Source organism: Colias croceus, chromosome 17 (assembly GCF_905220415.1).
Source record: "Colias croceus chromosome 17, ilColCroc2.1".
Classification (NCBI taxonomy): domain Eukaryota; kingdom Metazoa; phylum Arthropoda; class Insecta; order Lepidoptera; family Pieridae; genus Colias; species Colias croceus.
The window spans coordinates 6,387,950-6,415,376 of NC_059553.1; the positions used below are offsets into that span (position 1 = coordinate 6,387,950).

General features: G+C 33.6%; 1 protein-coding gene across 1 annotated transcript; it reads right to left on the reverse strand.

Moving 5' to 3' along the window:
• Positions 1 to 3: 3 nt before the first annotated feature.
• LOC123698858 (follistatin-A-like) lies at positions 4 to 27,391 on the reverse strand. Its single transcript, XM_045645654.1, has 6 exons — positions 27,155 to 27,391; positions 13,662 to 13,853; positions 10,886 to 11,095; positions 2,610 to 2,825; positions 2,091 to 2,318; positions 4 to 1,767 (listed from the first exon to the last, which is right to left on the reverse strand). The coding sequence occupies exons 1-6, from the start codon at positions 27,357 to 27,359 to the stop codon at positions 1,691 to 1,693; spliced, it is 1,128 nt and encodes a 375-aa protein (XP_045501610.1). The 5' UTR covers positions 27,360 to 27,391; the 3' UTR covers positions 4 to 1,690.
• Between the last annotated feature and the right edge of the window lie 36 nt (positions 27,392 to 27,427).

The following is a 27,427-nucleotide window of genomic DNA, read 5'->3' on the forward strand; positions in this document are numbered from 1 at the left end:
AATTTTATAAACTTTCCAATTTGAATACACGATTAAAGTTTATTTTAATTCGAGAAATACATAAACAATTCGCTTTAAAGATAAACTTAGGGCATAACTATTAGACATTGTTAGCGTTATTAAATGGTAGAATTAAACATAAGAAAATATGAATCGTCTTTTAAATTTAAATAGACTACAGTCAACGGCAAGCAACAACCGTAATGTATGAAGAACTACAAAATATACTTTTGATAAATAATTTACAAGTCTACCTAAATTTTTATAACATTTACGCCTACTAGGAAAATAATTGACAATAGTGTTTTTGCACAAGTGTCCACATAGTGTTAAATAATCTTAACTTATAAAGTATACAATATTAATTATAAATACTTATTATTTTATACACAAATAAATTTTAAGAACAGGCAAAGTTTTACCGCTCGGAGACCATTTGTTTTTCGTCGAGTGAATTTTAAACATCTTTGGATAATGTTGGTTACAAAACGGTGTGAGCGAAATTAATACGCGATATTAAGCTTGATATAAAATTAAATTGGCATAGACTAATGTGGACTCATTAACTTATAATTTAACTCGACTATTTAAAGCTAGGCAAGACTCGTGTACGAGAGCCGAACCACTTCAAAAGATCAATTAAACATATAACACACTACATCCACGCATCCTGAAATATTTTGGATATAAATAAAAGTAACAATAATTTACTTTTAACTACATTCTATAACACATTTAATTTTTTCAATGTAAAATGTTCGAAATTAATAATTAAAAAAATATTCTAAATCTTACATAGACATAATACTGAAAAAAGTATTCTACAACATATTATTAAATATTTTCGAATTAAATTTTAATGACCTTTGCGATACAAAATCAAATTTTATATTAAAAAAAAACACAAAAAAAAAAAACGTTAACATAAATTTCACACAATTTTCAATAACATTATTGCACTAGATCATTATAATTCATAACTTAATAATAAATATTGCATAAGCGCCATATGTCGTGAAAATAATCAAAGTCTTAAAATATGTACTAAAAGTTAATAAAATTAAAAAATGTCAGTTCGATGAAAGTTCATCCTACAAGCTTCGTTCACAGTGGTGACGTCGTCAAGACGGAAAATAGAATTTTCTAGAATACGAAATACCTACATCATAGAAGTACCATATTGTGCTAACTACACTTCTAAATTATAACATTTTGACTAAATATTAAGTACGATTTGGTGCTCAAATTTTTTTAATGTAAAAGTGTTAATAGTTAAAAATTATAGAAATATTATTTATCTACAAACAGTGTATCAGGTTAAAATTTCATCTAAATACATTCGATTGAGATAAAACTCTTCGTTTCTAGAAGTGAGTTTGAAAGTTTACAATTCGTCTGAAGTTTAACAACTTCGAGACAATTCTAAATTCGAACATTTTTTTTAAATACCGCTACCACAGAAAAAATCTACACTGTCTATTTCTATTATTCGAGAGTAATATTGAAGGTATGTGATCATACACGTGTAGACAATATGTAAATTCTTGTAGCTTTGGCGACAATTTTGCTCCAACAATCACGCAAACATTGGACAAGCTCGTGGGCTACCGCGGCCCACCTCAGTCTTGTACTCGCATCTTTCACTCGCCACCAACACTATTCATCCGAAGCTATCAACAGCACTCAACATTTAAAGAACCCTCGTTGTATCCACATGTTTCCTATGTTTCTCATCAGTCACAATATTGTCCGTTATATTTTTAGTACCTGTAAGTGAAGCAAACGTGATTTATTAATTGCAACATTGCTTGAGAATAACCAAATAATAAACAATCATCTACAATTTCAGATTCTAATAAGTATAAATTAACATAACACTGTATTTTCTGCATAGATTTCCGAATCTTATCAATACCTGCATTAAATTTAATACTTGCGCTATAACAAAGATCTCAAATAAAAAAATCTCCGAAAAATGTTTCCATCTCTTTTCAAATAAACAACGCTTTCTACCCGTATTTGTATTCTCTTAGCTACCCGCGAATAGCGTACCTATTACAAACTCAAATGTACTAGTAAGTAGGGTTTACCTTTACACGGCCCCGGGTGCAGCGGGTCCACAACCGTGCCGGCGTGGCAGGCGGCGCGCTGCAGACGGCACCACGAGCCGTAGGTGCGCGCGTCGGAGCCGCACAGCGTGCGCCGCGCGCCGCCGCCCCCCCCGCACGCGCCGCACGACACGCAGCGCGCGCCGCTCGCGCCGCCCTGCACGCAGCGCTGCCCCGCGCCGCACCAGATGGATGAGCATGTCGCGTTCGCTGATGTGATGCGGTTTATGTTAGGAAATAGGCATACACCGTTATTTAACTCTTCTATATAACTATACATAAAGCAAATTTTGTTACAGTTTACAACAAAAACATAGTAGGTAGGTATAGTTTATGAGTTAGCAGATGTTATTGGCTGGACGTCAGATACAGTATTGATATGTAACTAGGCAATTAATTTATAACAAATCCATTTTAAGAATCTTGTACAAAAAATTATCAATCAGATCTGATAATAATGTAGTCTAAAGTTTTCACTGTTAAATAATAATTTGTTTTTACCAATGCACGCTCCCTTATAGGCAAGTGGTAGCGCTCGTCCCCGCTCGCAGGCCGCCTTGCGCAAAGCACACGCGCCCGCGTACGTCCGCCCGTCCACCGCGCACACGGGCGCACCCGCCACGCTGCACGCGCCGCAACGCACGCAGTGCGCTCCCAGCTCCGCGTCCAACACGCAACGCTTGTCGCCGCCGCAACGCACTCCCTCACAGCTGCCCACTGAAAACAAACAAACACTTTCAACTGCCGCGATCGCACGCCCTCCGAACGAATAATTCACACCAGATAAAAATCATACCGACAGTTACGCGGGAAATACGACGCCTAATGTAACATAATAACGGAGTAGAAATCGGACAAACGAGCGAGTTCTGTAAATATCTGACGCCTTTCCCAGTTGATTGTATCGTATTGCGGTTTATAGAGCGATAGTTAGTCTAGTCTAGACGGCGATCAAGTGCGGCCACTTTAGAGCTTAGATTACAGCAAATTTATCACGGTACGAATCGGGCCGGCGGCTGCGTATATTCGCTTCATATCTGGCGGTTGCGATAACATGAGCTGCCGGGAAATAGAATATGATAATTCGTCAAATTTAATTTAGATTTTATGTAAATACGCAATACCTGCATTTCTTCGTCGTGTTTACATCAGATTATATTGAGCCACGATCAGTTAAAGATATCAAGAAACTAGGGCATTGTTGGGAATATTGATATTGTATCCATATACCGCTAGAAATTTACAAGTGTAAGCTATACACAGCTTTATCGCAATACACTATTATAGAGAAATGTGATAAAATATTCATAGATCTCTATGAAAATGCGCTTTTTAGAAGGGCTTTGGTTTTTCACAATTAGGAGTATAAAACGTCACCAATTAATATTATCGACTAGCGGTCCGCCCCAGCTTCGCCCGTGGTACATATTAACGTTTTCTCTACATAAGAACCATCCTCGTACTTCAAGGAATATAATAAAAAAAGAATTATCGAAATCGGTTCAGCCGTTCTCGAGTTATGGAATTACAACGAAAAGTGGCATTGATTTTTATATATTAGATATACGATCATCAATTAATATTTCTCACATATTAAATAATCCAGACACCCAAAAAATAAGAAATTAATTTATCAAGCACAGTTTTATCTCATACACAGGTACTTTATTGAATTCTCGTTGCGCTATACATTAAATTTACTTTTAAAACTATAGATTTATGGAGTCAGGTCGACATTATAGAAACTTAAAGCTTACGCGCTACGCTAATCAATTGACAAGAGATAACGCTTCTGAACAAACAGTGGTGTTTTGTGATAATTAAAAGCTTGTTGCATTTATATTCTACGTATTTGTACAAAGTTGCGTAGGCGCTTGATAACAAACACAATTTCAGTGCACCTATTTATAGAACAAAAGACAGATCCCGAAATAATTACTAAAAGTTTCAGCTTTTCAGAGATCTTACGGATCGGAAATCTTACTCGTAAAACATAGTGAAGAAATACTTTTTATCTTTTAGCGCCACAATAATAGAATATTTGTAACCACATGAATCATTTTATAGATCATGTGAATGAACTGCAATTATCATAAAACATGTTTATTTCGTACATCTAAATGTGGTAGGTGCCGCGAATATTTTGATGTCTAGGAATTTTGTTTGTACCGTGCCGTTGGTATAACGTCATTGTAGTATGGTGATTTAGCAGTAAATATATTTTATTTCAACCGGTTTTATCTATTGGTTTTGCTTTTTAATAAACATATTTTATTAACCTACAAATAAAATTCGATAATACAAAACTTGTAAATTATTTTTCCATTGTAACTATTAGTAGTTACTGCGAGATATTTTCTGACAGTTTATTTGTGTGAAAATTTGTTTTATTTTTTTAGAATTTGAGGCTTTCAATTCAAAGTAGATTTTAACTTAGGCTTTTACCGTGTCTAAATATATTTTGCAGTAGCTCCATAGGTACCATATATGATATAATTGAATAAAATATATTACAGACTAGCTTCCGCCCGCGACTCCGTCCGCGCGGACGTCGGTCTTCGCGTGGATGGTTTATTTATCCATTTTGAGTACCTCTGACAATAACATCTTATAAATATCTATTGGACCCAATTCCCAAATACGGCTAGGCCTATAATAATACGCAACGTGTGTTCGCGGTTCTACGGAACAACGTCTATGGATAAAAATGAAAAATTAAGATTATTTTTTTTCTACGTATTTTTCCAGGATAAAAAGTATCCTATTTTACGCCCAGGATAATAAGGTATAATTATACCAAGTTTCATCGAAATCGAACCGCTAGTTTTCACGTGATGCCTTCACATACAGACAGACAGACAGACAGACAAAAATTTTTTTAATCACATATTTGGGTTTGGTATCGATCCAGTAACACCCCCTGCTATTTATTTTTTCAATATTTTCAATGTACAGAATTGACCCTTCTACAGATTTATTATATGTATAGATTTTCATCAGAGTATAAAGACATAGAGACACAAAATGATTAATCATAACATAAAGCTCATATGTACCGTCAATTCTTGAACCAAAAAGTAAACTATGGATTAGCAGTTCCAACTTGCATTATGCATCCATATTTAGATGTGATTGTTATCACGAGCATCCGATTGTTCGCAACTGGCTCCTGCGAAGAACCATTATAGTGACGTTATCGTTCCGTATTATGCTTAATTTATTGTGATGAAAAGAGGACGCCTGTCCGTTCCGGCATGTTCCGATCTAGGGCTAAAATCGACTGTGACAATTATGATTTACCTATCAGTTGGAAAACGGAACTACTAAGTATGGATTTAACTATGGATAGGATAAACTTAAAAAGTGGATTTATATACAAAAAAGTTATATATTTATAGTTATATATTTAAGTCTTAGTTATTCATGTTGGTTAAATCGATAACCAAGGTATTGTTGTTAAAATATTGGTTGCTTTGCTTATTATTTATCTTATGCTCTTTTTAGGCTACCTTAAAATCCCAACATAAAGCAATCGTTATCTCATTTTGTTTGCTTTGACAAAGTCTCATTCAATAATAAATTTATGTCTCTTTTCGGACTCATTGAAAACATACCAAGTAAGTTAAATATAGTATATTTTATCAATATGGTATACATATCTTCATATTATACTCATACTAACATCGGAAATTTACCAGATATTCATACCTATTCTCGTAAAACAATCCGCACATATTGTAACACTAAAGCGACAATGTTCACACGCTTTAAATTGATCGTAAACCGCAGTCCACACGATTGCGACTCGTAACCGCCCCGGCTGAACTTTCAAACCGTTGTCATCTGTACGTGGGTACTTGCAAAATATACTAATACGTTCTACTTGCATTTCCTAGTTCGCATTACACAATGCGTACACAATTGTTCAAAGGACTTGTTACGAAACCGAAACGCTTTGCGAGTATAGCCGTACCGGCATTTGTCAAAACACCCACCCACGCACTCGGTAAATGTATATTTGAGATGTCATATTTTACCGTACACTCGTGAATAGTAACGTATTCATATATATTCAACTTTAAACGTTTAAAATAAATACTCGTACTTTATTACGTACCTATTATATCCCGCGGTGAAAGACTTTAATATTCGTTAATGTTTAATACCATGTTGTTTTACATGAATTTATTATTATGAGCATTTTATTAACTACCTAGATATTTTTGGATTAATGGAAAGATACACCGAAAAAAAATAAATATTTTCAATTAGGTAGAATTCACAAAAAATGCAATGATAGGGATAGAGTTCCGATATCATAAATTCTTAAATAGCAGTTTTTATTACCAATATATTCTCTATATTCGCTCTACCTCGCTCGTGCTTAACTACGTTCAGACTAAAATTATTGCAAATTGTTTATCTTTAAGCGGTACGTTTTTTTTTAATATTCGGCACACTCAAAGATCTACATTTGAGGCCAAAAAGTCTCAACAAAATAGGAATGAAATGTCTGAACTGTAAATCTGTTAACAGTGTTGTAGCTGCTGTGTAGTGCGTAGCTGGCGTGGCCAGTTTCCGTAATTACACTGATTTGCTCGCGGATGTCATCCGCTATACATACCATTATTCAAAAGCTACATGTGAATACATTTCCTCGTTGTAATTACGTGTGCTCATAATTAGCACTTTTGAACCTAGCGATTACGCAGCTAGAATATTAATTCTAGTGCCATTCAGAAGGTCTTTATTTTCTTTTTGAAACTAGTTTCTATAGCGATTAGGGTATTTATAATTTTCTATTAACTTAATAATAAGGTAGTCCGTAGTCCAACCAGGTATTATTGGTGAAAGCAACGATTGCATTTATCGTTTTTTTTTTTATATTCAGTATTGTTAGTAACTATCGGGTAAAGAAATCTATCTTATAATTCCGTCCGAATTTTCGCAAATATGCCAGATTAAATAAACATAAATTTTAATTCTATAAGAAGAAAGTAAGACTACTCTGTACTATCGAAACTCATCTCCAAACTCGTAAATATTTTGCAAAATAAATGCAAAGACATATGCGTAGAAGTTTTAGGAATATTCTAATTCTATTCTTAGCATGTCGTTTTAAGTTATTAGCACCTACGCAAGATCTTTGCAGTTGACGAGTAACCGATAGCCGTGTCGTTACAATGTTGCTCTTTCTGTTTAATGTTTGAATGTCACATGTTCAACAGCGCACAATTTGTTTAAGTATATTTATTGTAAGAAATTTGAATTATACAGTATGGTGCTTTTATAATTGTAGGTATACCTAGTATAGGCATAGCTATACGGTCTTTATGTTTAATTGAAAAATCTCTTGTAACCTAACTACACGAAAAATCAAAAAAGGTCGTCATTAAAAATATAAAAAACATGTTTTTTCTTTAATCAGATTTTATATTTTTAGATTATCTGCACTTGTGAAACAAAATTAATTTAAATATAAAATCTATTACAAGAAGGAAACCATTATACCAGTCTGCTTGTTTTATTTATTAAAAGATATTAACGTGATAACTGATAGGCATTAATGACTTGAATAAATTTAAATTTTAACGCGCGAATTAAACGCAACGAAAAAGAGAATATGTAAATATGGTCAAGTATTATTAAGGCTTATTATTGAAAAGGTAGCATAATTTATTGGAAGTATATGGTTACGAATAATTTCATCAGCCCTCCAAGTGAATATTAAATGAATGCATACTTTATTTTGTCAAGGAAAACACGATACCTACAGTTCAAATAGATAACGAAATTCCTGTATTTAAAAACGTATACAAATTAATCGTATCTGGGACTGTGACTCGATAATGTCGGAATTCATATCAAGAAAGGTTATGGAATTTTAAGTGTATTAAATTTCTTTAATTGAACAAAAACCAGAAATTTAATTCAGCGAAGTTCCAATGAATGACTGCCGTATCGGTAGCACATTTAGCGTCGTATTGCGTGCGTATTTGAGTGCATTTTGCGTTTGCTAGCCATTATTTACTGAAGGCGTACCCATCGATAAAAACAAGTTGCCCAAGCCGGGACAGTCATTGCTTTCGTACTTCGTAGCGTAACCATTGTGTCTCACCGCATACACTTACAATGATACACACGCATGTATCTTATGCGTTCACAAAACTAAAAGTACACAAACTGGATCCATAATCGTGGTCGGATCATCCATTCATATACCTCAGGCGATGCTCCAGCATGCATCGCGCATCGCAATGAACTATTATTGGGTTCGATGCCAATAGAGATGTAGTCAACCTTCTTGGATCGGGCAATTTACTAGTGCGATAGCAAGGGAGTGTCCGGTCTCTACGGAACAGGGATTAATGCTCTGAGGCGGGACCGCAAGAGTGAATAAAACAAAACCCGCGCTTCCCTCCGCAGAAACCAGACGATAATTATAGTTGTGCTCCATTGATAGAACGCTTCAACCCATGTTTGATTAATGGCTACCATTAAAAACACCTTATAGAAAAGTTGTATAGAATACGAGAGGATAGGCGAGTAGGTATGCTGTCGTGCACGACGTAAAAACTTATTGAAGTCGGCGCGATCTTGATGCACTCCGCTCCTCGCGGCTCGCATGTGCAACATTACGGAGTAAGCGACGCTATTGTGCGCAAACACGGAGTTTTGTAACCTTCACAATGATTCGCGCGAATGAAATCCATTCGCCATTAATATTCAAGTTTGACAGCGACAGTCATCTCGACGATCTTTATGCTATCACGTCTCGAAAAATAAAAGAACTCACCCAGACAGCTCCGATCACCTTTTTGTCGAATAATAATCTACAGTCATTAAATTTATTCCGATGCGAATGTGCATAATATCGAGGCTTACGGGACATTTTAAAAGGTTCCATATGACGGGCAGAAAGAGGTAAATGAGAACTCGACGAGTGGCTCTCGCAGAGAGCGTTCGAATCGTTTAAAAGCGAGTAGCATGTCGGGTCAGCTCGCCTGTCAAGCTTGAGCGCGCCAATAATGAGCCAGTTAAGTTTGATGAGGTAGTAAACAACAGTAGAATTGTACTATAGTTCTCGGGAAACGGTTGCTAGGTGGCTAAACGTTTAGAATGATAGATGTTGTTACTAGGCGGACGGCCAATGAGTTACCGTCTGGTCCTATGAATAATTCGAATAATTAATACGTCGCGTGGCAGTAACTAGTGTCTACGTGCGATAATGATTTACGATCGAGCCAATGATACTCTAATATAGCTCAACTGCCCGATTATGATTATCACGTTTATTGCGTTCTGTTGAATTTATTGGACATTAAGATAGCAGGTAAAAGGAAATCGGCATAAGCTCTGCGTACACAGATAATGGAGGTCAGCCTCAACCAGCTTTAAATGTATGCTGGTTAAAACAAACCAGCTTAGTTAACAAATTTATAATTACTGCTTATTGGATTTTAGTACTATAATTTGTTAATACGAGTCTGTATTTAATATACCGGCGCATAAAATATCATATTATTTACATAAATTCCAGATCAGCAGCAGACATGATATTAATTTAAAGGCCATAAAATATTTAATAACTACCTACTTAAAAATAATAAAAAGCCAAATCAATGTCATTAACGCTACAATTATCATCATGATTTTATATGTAGATTTTTATTCATTTTTTATTAGTTTAGAGGACACAAATCGTTGTTTTTTAAATTGGGTAACAACATTATGTACCTACAATAGGTTTCTATAATTAATGCTGCTCTCAAATAATATTTGATTAATTCATTTAATTATGATAATCAAATCGAGATTGAAGTGTGCCAAATGCATTGGTTTTATTATTTAATATATCTGGTAAATGTGGCGCAATTTATGATCGTGTCTGCAGTTCTGGACATTTATCTGCTATTAAATAATCAGACTGTTTAAATAAGCTTAGACTAATTACTTGGAATGTTCCCAAGAAACGGACTGTGCTAGTTAGACAAAAAGTTGGTAATTTGTTTTTTTGCTACTATTAGATAAAGTTTAAGTCTTATATGGTCTGTTTCTTTGACAGATTAACGTACCCGAGTATTTATGTAGTGTCTCTCTAAAAGGATAGAAAATGAAAATGTGTGCGTATGGTGAGAAGTTGTGTAATATAAAACCTAATTGCATACATATATTATGCATGCATATATGGAAAATAATATTAAAGTTTTCCATGATATATCTATAACAATAGTTTGGAACTTTTAGTTCACTAATTGTAATGAAATCTCCAATGCCACTTCAGTTTATCTGGATTAGTATACCTTCATCTACTTAAACTGTAGCTTTAAATTATAAGTAACTAAGTATTTATATTTCTAAAATCGCTCTATTTCAGACGGCCTTAAATGAAGATAAGTTGCATGCAACAAGTGTCATCTTAAAATGTGTTTATCTTACTATAGTTCTAGTTCTATCTTGATTTAGTGATAGCACAAGTTAAATGAAGATAACATACTTAGTTTGCCATGACTCAATCTAGATAGATTAATCATGTCACATAAAAATGAAATCTTAAACCATTGAGAACACATAACTATGTCTACATGAAACATTTCTTACGATTTTGTTCCTAGTCTTAGTTAAGTTTACTGTTAAACTTCGTGAATTCATCCTGTGATTGGTAGACTTTGTTTTACACGTACAAAAAGATAGTGCGTTGATGAATTTGCATAGCTTGCTGCTGCCAAATTCTGCTGTAACTCCCAATCCACGCCTTATAAAGCACATTATCCTACCTCTACACGGTCCAGGGTAGTCCAGCGTGAGGTGCTTCGCGGGCCGCCTGCAGGCCCTCCGTCGCAGGCGGCACAGCGAGCGGTAGGTCTTGCCGTCGCTGCCGCACACGGAGCCCGCGCGGCGGCACGTCGCGGCGCACACGCACCGCGCGCGACCGCCGCGCACCACGCAACGCCGGCCAGCGCCGCATGACACGCCGGCGCATGATTCTATAATACAGGGTTACTTGTAAAACACCGGCCACCTCGCAGGACAAGATAGCTAACATCATAAGCAACAACATTTGTTCTACGACTTTTGATAATTTGTTAGATTTTATTTTCATACAAAAATAAATATTCATTTAATTTTCCGTTTGAATATTATAAACTCTACGCCTCCCAAAAATTAGTAAACAAGAAGCGAACGAGAGGGGGAAGGGGGTGTCGCGTCGTCCATCCGATAATTATTAGAACATAGACTGACAAATGTTAGGAGAGTACAATAAAAGTTTAAAAAATCATTTAAAAATAATTTATTAAGTTATGCCAAAAGTCGTAGAACAAATGTTGTTACTTATGATGTTAGCTATCTTGTCCTGCGAGGTTGCTGGTGTTTTACAAGTAACCCTGTATATTGGTAGTTAGTAGGCGCAAAACATTACAATATTGGTAAGGGTATAAGCAGCTAACGCTCTCACTTAATACAACTATATCTAGTAGCGGACGGCACAAGAAGAAAACTGAGTAAATAAGAGTTGTCATAATCTACAGAAATGTCTAGAACTATACGTTAAAAAATTTCGGTCTTTTATAGGTAGCTATTTTTAAACCCCTAAATCACACAGGTAACATAACTAATACATTATTGTATAATGAAAGTGTCTAAGTGCTTCATTAATATATAGTTCTTAATTAAAATTCAATTAGAATAAATATAATTTGGTCACAAAAAATGAAAGTTATGTAAGCTTACACTGCATATTTTTTTTATTATATTATACATAGGTAATTAAATTTCTACACATTCAAATTTATTCTAAATATCAAGTTATGTTAAATCTTTAAAATAAATTTATCATTATACATACCTACAGCATATTGTACCAAGCAATTGTATCAATCGTCTTTCATAGCATGCATGCATTATGATTCCTCAAAGCAACTGTTCACTTGAAAGTCTCGCAACCCTAAAGTAATTTCCCCGCGCTTTATAATAGTAATTAAAATAGAACCAGCTTGAAAATACCTAGAGTTATAGCTGAATGACCGCAAAATGGAGCAGTTTGCGGATTATTCTCTGTGCTCTCTCATTACTTGAATAGAGCTTTCCCCGCCAATGGGTCTTAATAAGCTATTGTGAAGCGCTTGAAATAAAATTCTCCATAGTTAAATGAATCGTAAGTACAATATACGCTTCACTTTTGTTTAGTACAGTTTCAGTAGAACACGTGTGAGTAAGAGAAGCTATTACGCGATCCGGTCACACTAGTTTTTAAATCGTATGCTGTCCCGACGCTGTCCATTGTATTGAAATTATTTGATGTAGAGGTGTTGAGAAATATATTAACAGATTTATTATACTTTGTCAAAAGATAAGGATAATATATTCTTATCATGACTAAGGTATTGTTAAAGTTAATTGCCAATAAAATTAAATCTTTTTTGGTAATATAAATTCTCTCATTACTAAGGTAGATAGTTACGTAATATGAGACATCATCAATTAGTAATCCTTAAATATTTTTCTACAGAGTAGAGTTAGATTCCAATTTTAATGAGGTTCATTTGCACGATTGATGTTATCACATATTACTTAATTCTTACTTATTTTAGTAAGTAAGTAATACGCTTACTACCTAATCTATAATATTAGAAGTATTAAATTTTGAAACCAAGTTTTATAGTGCCTGACAATTTTTTGATTTATTAAAGAAAATATTAAATTATTATAGAAAATTTTAACATTTATTTATTATTTTATTTATTAGCCCGGTTTTCGTTTATAAACAATAGTGAATAGTCTAGACATATCTAATTATTTAGAATAGAACAAAATTTTCCTAATTAAATCGTATATGTAGGCTTCTGTTTCGAGTGCAATGAACTTCTTGCTCTAAATGTTTAAACAATACATTTGCGTAACTCATCAAATAATTTCATTCGTTAATAATAAGGTTCAAAGTTCACATATCAATATTCAAAGATGTTAAATATCCGTATGAATTATATGGGTTTTTTCCCTATTAGATAAAAAGGTAACTTATCAAATTGAGATTGATGTGTACCTACCTATATTTAAATAAATAAATTCAAATTTGTCGGCTAAAGGTCGAGAAGGTCGAATTGTTTAACAACTATAACATAGAATTATATAAAGACAACATGTGGATTCAATTGTACATATATAATGTGTATGTATAAATTGTAGATAATAAATAATTAATACAAAATACTTAGGTAAATAACACATACTAGCAATCTTTAAAAAAATGATTATTTTTTAAGGTAAAGTAGTGAAAAAATGTGACTACCTAAAGGGCTTACAACTAACTTAATATCATACAATACCTTAGTGACTAAGGCTTAGTCCATTGATACTAAGACGGTCCGATTTGTTTTCATCAGCCTGAACAAACTATCAAATATTATGAATAAAGAAAAACTTTCGAAATTCATCTTTTTTAAACGCATATTTTTCTTCGACTGCTCCTGGTAATTACGGTGGTTATACGTGTATAAACGAAACATTCTGATTTCTGACAATTAATCTGAGCTTCAACAAATAGCAACTCACCCGCGCAAGCAGTACAAGGCACGCCTCCAGAGAGCGCCTTATAGAAGAATATCTCGCCACTATCCAGGTCCCGGGGGCTCCAAGCCGCGGGGGCTCTCGCGCCGCCCGCGCAGCACTCCGCGCGGCCCACGCGCAGTGCAGCTACCGAGCTGCAGCGCCCACCACGCTCCATGCCTGACCAGCAGATCCCGGCTGCAGATATAAGATGATTTAGTACCTAATATCTTCACGGTTTTGGATTGGAAATTTTATAACCCATTGAGCCCCAAGCGGCACGATAGGTCCCAGACACAAAAGATTTTCTATTGTGTCTGTGGTTCCAGGGCCTGAGTTAATAATAAGTTTAAAAGGAAATTTTTAGATTGATGTTGGTCAAAAGATTCCGTGTACTTAAGTCTCAAAGTAAAATGTTGGCAATGACAATACTTATAGGGATGACTACAAGAGTTTGTTGACACTTTTTTGTAGAAACCTAAGAAACTGTGTTGTTGTGTAAAGATTTGTTAAATGTTTGCTTGAAGTTGAAAAAAAACTTTTTGGAGTTTGAGACCTTACTGAGGAATATTTTAAAAGGACATACTTATTTGTTGAAGTTTTGTGCACTTAAAAAACTCCTCAGAATATCTTAACCTTCAATCAACCGTTTGACTTTGTAAGCCACATTTATAGGAAGGTAAAATATTAAATAACAAGAAATTATAATGATGTAGAGCTTCTAGTATCCAATAATTACTCGCAAATGTCTAATTAACCTATAATATATTAAACGTAGCATTAATTGAAGTGTGGAGTTATTAATGCGAATTCTAGACTCTTGTTTTAACATGTGCAGCCATTTTTTTTTTCAAATTGTTATCAAAGAAACGAAGACAAAAATATTCTGTTCTGGAAGCAATAAGTCTGGTGGTTCATTTATTGCTTACTAGCTTTCCACCCGTAGCTTCGCCCGCGCAGTCAAAGAAAAACCCATTCCCGTGGGATTTCTGGGATAAAACCTATTCCTATCCTATTTCCCGGGGTAAAAAGTAGCCTATATCCTTTCTCGGGTATCAAAATATCTCTATACCAAATTTCATGCAAATTGGTTCAGTAGTTAAGGCGTGATTGAGTAACAGACAGACAAACAGAGTTACTTTCGCATTTATAATATTAGTATGGATAACAGTGCAATGCTGAATCTAATATGGGAAAATATTATGTCCTGAAAAAATCAATGACTATTCACGAAAAAAATATAGGTACCTAGCTTGTTTTTCCGTATTTTATTTGTAAAATGTGTAAATTCAAACATAAAATTCTCATCCAACCAAAAGAATCAGGTGAAAAATAAGTATGAGAAATATATTTCTTTTATATAAAATTCTCGGTTGTTTCAGCCTCTATAGTACATATAATTAGTTACCGTAATCACGGTAACGTGACGTTTGCCCGCACTTGCATGCAAATGTAATTTAATTCTCGACGTTTAAATGCAACTAAAACGTGGATTTTATTTCAGAAACCTGTTTTATATGTTTATATGTACTATACCATATAGGTCAAGACTACCGGAATTAACCAGTTTCAGTAATTTTTAAATTTTGGGAAGTTACGTTGATTACCCTCTTGTTAATTAAATACTAACTTATAGCTTATGTATACAAATGAAACCCGTTTCGGCATCACGTGTGAACGGATGGACCGATTTCGATAATTCTTTTTTTATTATATTCCTTGAATTACGAGGATGGCTCTTATGTAGAGAAAACGTAAATATGTAGCACGGGCGAAGCCGGGACAGACCGCTGGTAGCTTATTACACCTCTTAATAATAACGTGTTTTTCTTTATTTTAGGAGAGATTTATTATAACGAAGAATACTTAGTTAGATTTCATGTAAAAACCACTGATAATTTAATACTATTATACATTTTCCCTAATTTAAATTATAATTCATGAAACCGTAATTATCTTTGCGTCATTCACGGCAAAAAATAGTACAACATAATCCAACTACGCTAAATTAAAAATAGTATGAAAGCTAGACGCTAACAAAAGAATAATAAACGCTTTCGATAAATCGAACAATGAAATAGGAAATGTAAAAGGGGAACAGAATAACGTCAATAAACTAATAATTTATAAAGAGTTACGAGAGCACTGGAGGGCCCCACCATGTGTGCTATGATTGTTTTTAACCAGACCTCGTTATTAACGAGATTTCTCTATTTCTTAAACAAGTAAACCCTGTAATACCACCATATGTAATAAACCATATAATGATTTTTAATTTGTTTTTTAAACATTTGTACTTTATTTATTGCTTCTGTTTTCGTTGATTCTGTTTACTTTACGTGTTTGTTTTAAATAAAATTAGACGGTGCGTATGAAATAAAAATGTGTGAATAATATTTGATATTTAATTATTTATTAGCGGTGATAAGCTAATGTGTAAGACAGTAAGATCATATTATATTAAACAAATATTTAAAAATTTGAAAGTTATTTTTTTAAGTCACGATTTATATTCTACTAGCTTTCCACCCGCGGCATCGCCCGCGCAGTCAAAGAAAAACCCGCATAGTTCCCGTTCCCGTGGGATTTCCGGGATAAAACCTATCCTATGTCCTTTCTCGGGTATCAAAATATCTCTATACCAAATTTCATGCAAATTGGTTCAGTAGTTAAGGCGTGATTGAGTAACAGACAGACAGACAGACAGAGTTACTTTCGCATTTATAATATTAGTATGGATGAATTGAATTAAATTAAATGTTCACATAAACATGACAAATTATAAAGAAGGTCGTAAGATAGCAAACTTTTAAAATTATGTGCATCTTAGAAATTATTACCAACACCAATGATATTTAAAATGTACACAAAAACCGAACTACCTAAACCTTACAAAGTAACGCGGCCAAAACCTCAAAAGCGAATAAAGAGAAACCAGCGTATACGCAAGTCGGATCCTTTACATCAAATGGTTCATCGATACAGGCCGTGCACGGTGCAAGCAGATGTGTAGGACCGCACTTAAATTCCTCCATGAGTCACTGGCGGGCGCTAGACGCTCACCAGACACTATTTTTCATAGCGGCCTGTGCCGTACATGGCCAGCCGTTAGGCACCCGTCGCGCCGCGTCAGTCCACTTATTTTCCTTGTCCTTTTAAACGTGTTAATTTTGAAGTATTTGTATTTTGTATGCGTGTCGGCGGCACCTCAAATTCTTGAGTTATGGAATTTGACTGTCTGAAATGTCGATTTATGGAAATTTTGAGCTTTAGTTAGCTGTAGTTTAGGTTTTAAACTTTTGAATTTAAGATATTTCACGTTTTTTGCTTGTTTTTTCAGTTTGATACGGTAAACATATTTAAAATACAATAGAAACAAGTGTTGCATTTAAATTAAAGTAGTCTCGAGTGCCGTAAAAATTTACAAATAAATATGTAAAAATAAAATAACGCGTGGGAATACTCGTATATCTTGAAATAAAAATAATTTTCTATAGGTAGGTCGTAAAGTTTAAAAGTGATTTCGTTTTAAAACCGAATATAAGTATGATTTAAAAAAAACCTAGTAATTTTTTAACATTTTGATATCAGACAGCATCCACGCAGTGTCCGCCTCGGAGCGCAATTTTTTTAAATTCAGATCATGCAATGCAACGTCCTGAATGGGCATTTATTTCTCTGTATACCTGTTGTATTTGTGATCAGCGGTAAAAATGCAAATGAAACTGAATAATGATTTTAATGCCGGCGCGCTGCGGCCGTTGACTCGCAAGCCGAACGCCTTGTACCCTATCTATATCAAGTATTCTTACTACTATTACACTCATTTGTTCTCAAGAACTGATAAAAAGTTCTCATTTGATTAGGTTAACGTGGGGAGTATAGTGCTGAATACTAAAAAAAATTGTTAATAATTTTATTGTATGGACGGCTAATGGACGGCAAATGTAACCGCAAATATTAACAGGTTACTTATGGGTATAGAAAGACGTGACTCAGTTGAAATTAAACTAGAAACATTGTAATTTATAAAAGTTTAAAATTTTAGAGTTTATGCTGTTAAATATGAAAAGAAGAATATTATAAATCGCAATACCATAATCGTAATTTCTGGCAAAGAACTTCTGAATCACCTCCTCATATTAATAACATCCGATCTCATTCGATTAAAAAGTTTTATTATACTTATTTGTGAAGTATCGCCGGGCCGCTAGTCGTATAAATAATGATATTGAGTCAAGTTCCGTCAGATGTGGCGCCACAATTCGGTGCCGAATGCGGATCTTGCTATAGAACACATGCCTATCGTTTTTTGCTCGACGATTTTAAAATTACGAACTATGCACGGCCGCATTTTTTCGCCGCATTTTTAATAATTATAGACACAAAAAACCCAATGGAATTTTAATTAACACTCACTTAATTGAAATTATATACATTTCAGCCAGTGCATACAGAGTTACAATTAAAATTCGCAGACCGTTACGAAATGCAGCTCATTGTAGTGTCGTTACTATTTATAAAGTCATGATTGAATAATATTCCGACATTGTCAAGTTGTTTGATAAAATCCATCATTAGTAACTGAACGCAGTAGAGCGTAGACGGCTGCCGATATTGCCTTAAGATATCGATATGCTTTTAAACCTTATTCACTAATAATGATAGGCCAAAATAAACAATCAACTTATTAAATAAAAAAGAAGAACATTAAAATCATTAAAATATATAAAATAATTAATTCTTAACGACATCAAAACAGATGTGCACCATTCACCTAATTTGATAACAGACCAAGCATTTAATAGAACTCAATTTTTGGCAATAAAACTCCAAGTTTATTGGCGGCGTTTACAATTCCGAGCGTCGTAAGAACATTACAGATTAGCCAACAAATTGAGAGAGATCTGAGAGAAATAAACAGTTTGCGTCAGAAATCCCGCAAGCGCGTAAATAGACGGAGGACGGAGGTAGTGAGTTTGTGTCAACCACTCGTTATTTGTGGCCACATGAATGGTCCAATAATAGACACCTAAAACGGTGCAGTTAATAATACGCGCCGCTTGTTTTCTTTCTGAGGCATCGATGGATTAATTTAATTTTCCACGGCGACTGATCACGTCAAAATATAATTTGATTCCCAGTAATATATTGTTAGTGGGTTCATATTTTGGGTAAATGGAACGATGTCAAGTCATTTTTATTTATAAGCCGGATTGTTTTGAACTAAATATACCTACCTACTACATAATATAAGATATAACTAAGCCGTATCGACGGTATCGAATTAGAACGAGAAGATTTTTGTTATTTTAAACTATAACTTTTAAACGAAGTATCTACACACACGCAAAAACTCAATACAAATAGGAAATAATTACATATGCTGAAACAAGAAAATAAGTCAAATAAGTATATTTCTTTATCCCGCATTTCCACTTTAAGTATTTAGACGTTATCTATGTGCCCACATTCACTAATAAATACAGGCTGAGGGTTTCTATTGATTTTTGTTTATCACTCATCAAGTCGTTTATCACTCATCAAGAGCCCCGAGCGGCCCGATCGGTCCACGACATAATAGATTTTCTATTGTGTCTGTGATTACGGGGGCTGAGTTATTAATATATTGAAATGTGCTTTTAATTATAATTAGCTTTTCGTATAATATTAAACTGTACTTCGACGACAAACTCCGAAATAAATAATTTCCTACTGACCAACAATCAATGTCGTCTCGCCTATAAAACTTTAATGTCTGAATTAACGGAGCAATAAAAATTATAACAAAATTTGTCAATCCATTAGGGTTTTATAGAGCTATTAAAATGTGCGTGAACTGTTACCAAGGGACAAAATAAAATGCATTATCCGTCTGGACGAAAAGTTAGGGAGGCTTAATTTAAAATTGTGATTGTCTGGTAGCCTTCAGTCGACCTAGTTTTCGTTTCTGGGACAATGAAGGACGTATTTAAGCAGGTGTCTGGAGCAGAAGTGATCGTATAATACGATAAACCTCCGTCTAGCCGCTTGATTGTGATGTAATATGAGTAATTACGTCTACTCCAACACCTCATACATAATTAATCGTTGTTCGTTTTGGATGTCTTTTTAAATACACCTAGCATTATTATTTTTATGAAAGCAATGCTGACGTAAAAGTACCTTGTAATAAAACAGATTATAATCGTTCGTGGTTAACATAAAATTCATAAATGATAGCAGGTTAGAAACAAGCGTCATTCTATATCCAATTTAAAAGGTCATTAAAAAGGTGTTATGCGAGTAAGCGCGTTATTTTACCCTGTGAAATCTAATTTGTTATATACTAAATTAATTTTCATCAATTTGCCGTGAGATCACAAGTCGAATGCATGACGTAAGGATTGCAGGCAAAAAATCACGGATTTGCTTTTTTGGTCCGTGACGTAGTGTCTTGGAAGCTATTTATTAAATTTAATTACTGATGTAATGTGTAGGGAATTTTCAGTGAATAACCTGACGCTGTATTGGATCCTCTTTCAGTAGGTACGTTATCGATGTTTGTTGGATAATATTTGTCATCCGCCGTCACAATATGATAATCTTTGTTTGACCCTGTTTGACCGCTGTCCGTGGTGGATTATAGTAATTTCCAAATCTGGTAAAATACAAGAATTCGTTTATATGTTTTTAATGAGATATATGTGTATCGATATAATTTTCTTATATGAGTATATTCATTGGTCGTAGATTCTCGGAAAATATTTTAATGTACTTTATATAAGAATTTACTGGCTCAAACGAGGGTAACTATATGAAGTACGTATTATAATAAATCATTTTTTCGACATCTGCAATATATACAAAATCCTGTTTTAAGGTACATATACACTTTACTGACAAAACTCAAAAAAGCAACATATGATAAAAATTTTGCAAAATGTTAAGAAAACTGTGTAATTATAATCCCTATGTGTAAATAATGAACACTGTCATTCAATGTCAACCGTTGGCGTTTACGTCGTTCTTAAGATGAAGACAATATTAACATGCATGTGAATTCCTGAAAAATTGCCAAAATTTATGTTCGTGAATCACAATGTGTTATATCTATGTGGGTTTGACGAGATGATTTTATAACCGTCGTGACATAAATCAAATAATTAAAACAATTGTTCTGCCTCAATGAATGTATTATATTTAGTGATTAGCGGTGTTCGAATATATATTTACAAAACGTCAAAATTGAACTAGAAAGAATTACCTGACATTTATTTCTCATCATTTTTTAACTAAATACTTTATGGAAGCAATTGAAATGAAATATCATGTAAGATACTTAAGAAAATGTGTTTTTATTAAAAAAAGAAGTGAAACATTATTGGTATTTGAAATTTAAACATTAATTACTAACAAAAATATAACCGGAAGCGCAGCATTCCTAGATTTTTTTGCAGTTTAGTGACCCCGGATAGCTTATAGGCACAAAGCCAACAAATAATTTTAAATGAATGTTTCAAATGAATTTAAAATTAAAGGAAGTGATACTGGGATCTTCGCTGGATTTATGTCAAATTACTATTTACTCTATAATGTACTTAACACGTTTGTACGTACCAAAATTCTACGTGAGAATTATTTTTTTGTTTTTAACTTTCAAGCCTTTAAATAAATTTACCACACATACTTAAAATTAAGTATGTGAAAAATTATATGTGTAAATTATATGTATTATGTTAAAAATTATATATTTTCTTGGAGATTCTTTTTGCCAAATTTATAACAATAGTCAATTTATTTAAACTTGATGCAGGGGCCAGCTTTACAACAGAAGTAAGAAAACGAAGCTGATAAAATGCGAGAATATTTTATCAAATACAGAGCCTAGCTAGGAAATAGACAACAGAACTGTAATATTAAACTTTACGAATGCAGAGACCAAAACTTTGAAGAATTATTTTCCCATACCAATATCATAGATTACCTACTAAATATTCTTTTATAAAAACTCACAGATAAATACTACACAATCCGCTCTTTCAAAAGTGTCAAACTAAACTCACAACAATAGATGTAGAATACTTATTTAATATTCTATTACTTATATACTAACCCTATATACGATATATCTACTTGGTGGCATGATCATTGACATCGATTCAACTGCTCTATCTTATCAGACGAGATATCGACGTCTCAGTATCTATCTTTCAATTAGTTATACTGTAAAGGCTCCGGTTGGCCAATGACTTAGGCCTTCCTGCAAGGAATGCAAAAAATCCATTCTTTAAGATTTTTTAAAAGATCCTGCAGAAGAAGCGAAGCTGTTAGACATTTTACATTATTAACACAAAATTAGAAGGATGTTAACAATAATTAAGAAAATAAAAAGTAGGTAAAAAATAATGTATCTTTGATTACATATTGTAGAGCAGGGTAAATTTTTTGCAACCATCTTTGTTTATTGTTCACTCTTTAAAAATAATAATTATAGACGATTTTTGAATTTCGAGTGAACATAAATATTTTTTAATTTGTATAATTATTTGTAACAAGAGAAAAAAGTTATTCTACAAATTATGACGGAGACCTAAATGAGAATTATTTTCAGGTTAACCCTGTGGGTTAACCGATTTAAAGATACGCTGGAACAAACACCTAGAAACGGATAAAATTGTAATCGTCCTTATTAGGGATATTTTATATAAATTTTTTTGAAAATAAATTTAACTCAAACTAAATATTCAAATTTATGCATTTATATTGCGTAGATCACCTAAGGTTAAACCTATACCTACCTAAACGTTTGAACAAAATAAACAACGGACAAATTTAAACACCCATCAAAAATTTTGGCAATTTCTGTTCTCTATATAGTTTTATTGTAACACACCCAAATTAATATAATTAATGATTGCTAAGTGGATTATATTAAGCGTAATATTTCGTCGCAATAAATATTCATAAGTTGTAAATGATAAAAGAACGTCAGCGTTCGGTCACTTTTGCAACGTAGTGCGTTCACTCTAGTGACGCGACGATGATCGACATTATATCGATTAACACATATTGATAACACAACACTAAGTACTCATTGATTTTTAAAATAAAAAGTCAAAGTATCATACATCGTTTTACTTAACTTTTGGCGGAAAAATAAATTTTATGTCTATTCTGGTTTTTCACTAATCAGGTTTTAAACTAAACTTTTAAACCTGATTAGTAATGACTATTTTTATTAATATATAGAGCTTCGTTCAGAAATATTGATTCATAATCCCAATTTTTATATAAATAAATTGTTATGGTGTAAAGACTAGATGCAAAGATCAAATTTCGAGGAAATATTTGCATATGTTATTCTGGTTGGCCGCACATAAATCTTGTGAGGCCATAAGCGTGCCCATGCGCATAATTCAAAGGGGCGATCACCAGGAATCGCCGTTTGGCATGCAGACGGTCGCGTTCATTCCAAAGCAATAAACCCGTTAGCGACGACGTAATATGCATATTGTAGAACATTAAACAACGTATTGTAGTGGAACATAAAATTTGTTTAAGACATACATACGCGAGTGCAACGCTGTTCTATATTCGCAGCGGCGTCATTCGAATAGGATGCGTTGGAATTCCTTACGACTTGGTGGGCACAGAATGCAATAAACTGGTTAGGTAATGCGTTTCGCTTCCATCTTACAGAATATACGTTACGTCTAGTGATGACAGTTGAGTTTATCGAAATATCGATATCGATAGTTGCCTATCGGGCGCTTCACCAGCCCTCAGGTGTCTTATATGCAGTTCCTCTCGAAATATCGTGGCGGCGCCGGACCGCTGCGACGACCGGACGACCCAGCTTTTTAATATTTATTTACACATGCAAATACGTGCGATCGACCAAAACAACACAACGATCTTGCATCGAAATGACAATAGGCCATCTTGAATTGAAAATTAGTTTCGAGTGCTGCTTCAGGGAAAGAGCGAATGGGGTTAACATAGTATGCGTATAAACGCGTGCATCGTACCAACACTTACAATCGTAGTGATTATTTTAAGTATGTAATGACCATGCATTATACTTCGAGTATCCGTTTAGTTTTTCTCATTTCCATAGCTTTAATGATGAGGATGTGCCTTTCTATTCATTTTAAGTCTCTACATAATACTAAATTTCTCTTGTTAAATTTCTACATAAACGAAGTTTATAGTTATATGCAGTCGATGCATTGTCAGATATTTTTAACCGACTTCAAAAAAAAGGAGGAGGTTATCAATTCGGCCGGTATATTTTTTTTTTTTTTTATGTATGTACACCGATTACTCCGAGGTTTCTGAACCGATTTACGTGATTCTTTTTTTGTTCGATGCGGGATGGTGTCGAATTGGTCCCATAAAAATTTTATTCGGATAGGCCCAGAATTTTTTATTTTATGAGCATTTTTGTCTGTAGGTATTTGTAAATTTTGCAAGTGCAAGTTTGAAGTCAGTTGTTTTTAACGCAGTTATCACTTGTTAATATAACGATATTTCCATTAAAGTAATCACATAAAAAATCAGTACGTCCATTAAGTTTTATCAAGTGCATAAAGAACAACAACAAGGGCCAATTATAACAAGACAACATACTTTATAGTCTAGATTTACAGCGATATAATTCAAAATATCCCACGTATTGTATATTAAATAGTTCTCGAGCCCAGATTAACGGATGTTTTGTAGACGGCCTCTAAAGCTGTTTACCTAAGCGTATGAAACACGCACATATAGGCTCTAACTACCTCTAATTTCACTAAAGCATCCGCGCTTACCTTTAACAGCTACGTTTATGGTAAAAATATTTAAAAAATCGAGATTGTAATTGGGACAAGAAGCACTTTTAATCGGTCTCGTACGCTCGCGGTTCGAAGTATTGATGACGGCAAAATATATTTTGGTCAAGTGTTTTGATTTTTGTGAATTATATAGACGTGTTTATGAGTGGAATGTAATGCACTTTGCTTTTAAATGACCACATTCTTTATGTACATAATATATGCTTAAAAAGGAATAAACAATTATTGAATAACGTATAGTTAATTTGTCTAATTATAATTTATTATTTAAATATGCAATGCTCATTGTGTATTCGCTGATTAATTGCGTTTATGATTCTCTGTAGTCTGATTAGTGCGAAAACTTGTTAAGGCTACCGGGAATACGCTACTTTGATTGTATATTTAAACTATTGTGGAAATAAACAAACAAAAAAATTTCTTTGAGTTTTAGTCTAGTCTAGAATCTGAATGATTCAGGTAGGTACTTCATATTGCTATAAATATATAATATTCAATAAATATTTCGTTAAAATAATTTCAATCAAGTTTCTCTGAAATTTTAATAAAAATATCAACGATTTAAAAACATATTGACTTTTAAATAACAATATCTTATTTACATAGTTACACACGTATGTACTTACACTTTATAGTAGATACACAGATAAATCGATACTTATTACTTTCTTGATGATTTTAGTCCGATAACGTTTTTATTCAATTAAAATTCTGGGAAAGAGCTTTTGTGACGAACATAAATGTTTTCTTTTTAAAGCAAAAGCTGATGGATATTATCCATTACTCTCTAGTAATATATAAGATAGTAAGATAAGATTTTTCTTGAGCTGTTAAGTATATAAGATATATTATTTGGTCAATTCCTATACGTGAATACAAGATATACGTTTATACTGGACTCAGGTAATTAAGTCGAATTACTGCGAATGAATCAGCGTACCGTCGAACTAACATCAACAGACTACAACGGTAGTAGGTACTTATTTTTGAGAATACAACATTGTACCTATCTAATATCTATAATAAATACCGATTTGTTGATTAAAGATCGACACATTTTTAATGTTTCAAACATTCAAATTTAAAATTGTAAATAATTTCTGGCAGTGGATTTTAGACGAAAATAAAATACATATTAAAAAAAACATACCGGCCGAATTGATAACCTTTTTTTGAAGTCGGTTAATAAGTGAACTTCTATAAAGTAAGTACCTAAATAATTATGATAGTCTCCGTTAAAAATTTTAAAATAAAGAATTCGCATTTGGTTAAATGCGAAAGTAACTCTGTCTGTCTGTCTGTCTGTCTGTTACGCTTTCCCGCTTATACCTCTCAACTGATTTTGATGAAATTTGACACAGACAATCTTTAGACCCTGAGAACGAACATAGGCTACCTTTCATTGCGAAAAAAGTACCACAGGCAAAGCTGGGGCGGACCGCTAGTATTAATATACATAAGACATTATTATGCGTATATCTCTAAATAATAATGATATTTTTATTTTAAGAATTATCCTTTTATACTTGTCACTAAAAATAATTAATGTTAAAACGTAAATTAATAACTCTATTATTTAAATAAAAGTGCAATAAAAATATCATATTCTCTACTTTATATTAAATTTTATTATGATTTATGATACTCATAAGAAATTTATTTAAAAACGAGTTTGACAAAATCTTAGGAATACTATGATAACATGTGAAGTTAATGTGTAAAGTACCATCGTAGATATAGAGTTAAAATTGTCATTTTTAAATAGATTTGCAAAAATTTTTTAAAGCTTTTTATAATGGTTTTTATAAAAATAATTATATATATATATATAAATTGTACTAAGTTTTTTCTAACGTAATATACTTAATATCGATAATAAAATTATATTGTATTAGTTTTATTTGGGTATTTATTTTTTATTTGAGGAAGCTGAAGTTTCATAATATTGTAGTTTTATAATTGTATTGTTTACGAATTATGTGCGGGAAAACTCTATTTTCATTTGGCGGACATTCAAGTTTAAAGTTGTTGCATTTTCTTTTAAAATATAATCAATCTCATATAAATACATATTAATCTAAGATTTATAAATTAATTAGACTCTACGGTTTTTACAATTACATATAGACAGTAAATTTGTTCTTCAGTTTTTGAAGTTTGTAATCGATTTGAAAAAAAATTCTAAATCCTTTGAATTACTTATATTAAAAGTTCAGAAACTTATTTACCTAACAAAGTAGAGTTTTTATTTTATAGAAAATAATATTGTCACTTTTAAGAAACTTATTTTTATCGACCAAATGCATTTTAATTAAAAATGAAACAGATTTTAAAGTAATTTTCAACAAGAATGTCACCTTGGAAAGTGCAAAAAGCCACAACATACTTGCCAAAAACAATTATTATTTTACGTTACCGGGGATCACCACACCAGTGCACTTCGTATAAATAATTTCAAAATAACAATTTAAGCAGGAACGCCACTACTTGTTGAGGAGCGCGGTGAACTAATCACAAATCACTATCGGAAATTTACTAACGAAACCCTGAAATTACTTACAAAATATTGTGCGGACAGTTTCAGTTAGTTTAAAAAAAAGTTTAAAATAAAAATTAGCACTGTGCCGGCGTGCACGGGCTAAATGCAAGAGGTCGCAAACACTTTTATGAAGGTATTCTCACCTGCTGCCGGGCGCGCGAGCACGAGCGGCAGCACGAGCAACGGCAGCAGCGGCAGCCGCATGGGGATAGAGTCACATGCCGGCGCGTGCGGCGCTCTGGCCTCGTCGCCCGCCGCCGCGGCACTGCGGCCGCGACGCGCTCGCCGGCGCCGCACGTGCGCGCACCGTCGCCGCGAACGCGTGCCCGCCTCAAACGACACCCGCATTCGCGCTTACCATCGGTGTTGCCCTATCGGGGAGTCGCCGCCGACTGACTGCAAGTGCACCGGAGTCG

Bases quoted from the DNA above. Each gene is read 5' to 3' on its own strand.
- LOC123698858 (XM_045645654.1), bottom strand. From the start codon at position 27,359: ATGCGGGTGTCGTTTGAGGCGGGCACGCGTTCGCGGCGACGGTGCGCG. The intron at 11,096-13,661 runs GTGAGTTGCTAT...CCTGTATTATAG, and splicing joins GCCTTGTACTGCTTGCGCGG to AATCATGCGCCGGCGTGTCA. The intron at 1,768-2,090 runs GTAAACCCTACT...CTTCACTTACAG, and splicing joins GCACCCGGGGCCGTGTAAAG to GTACTAAAAATATAACGGAC.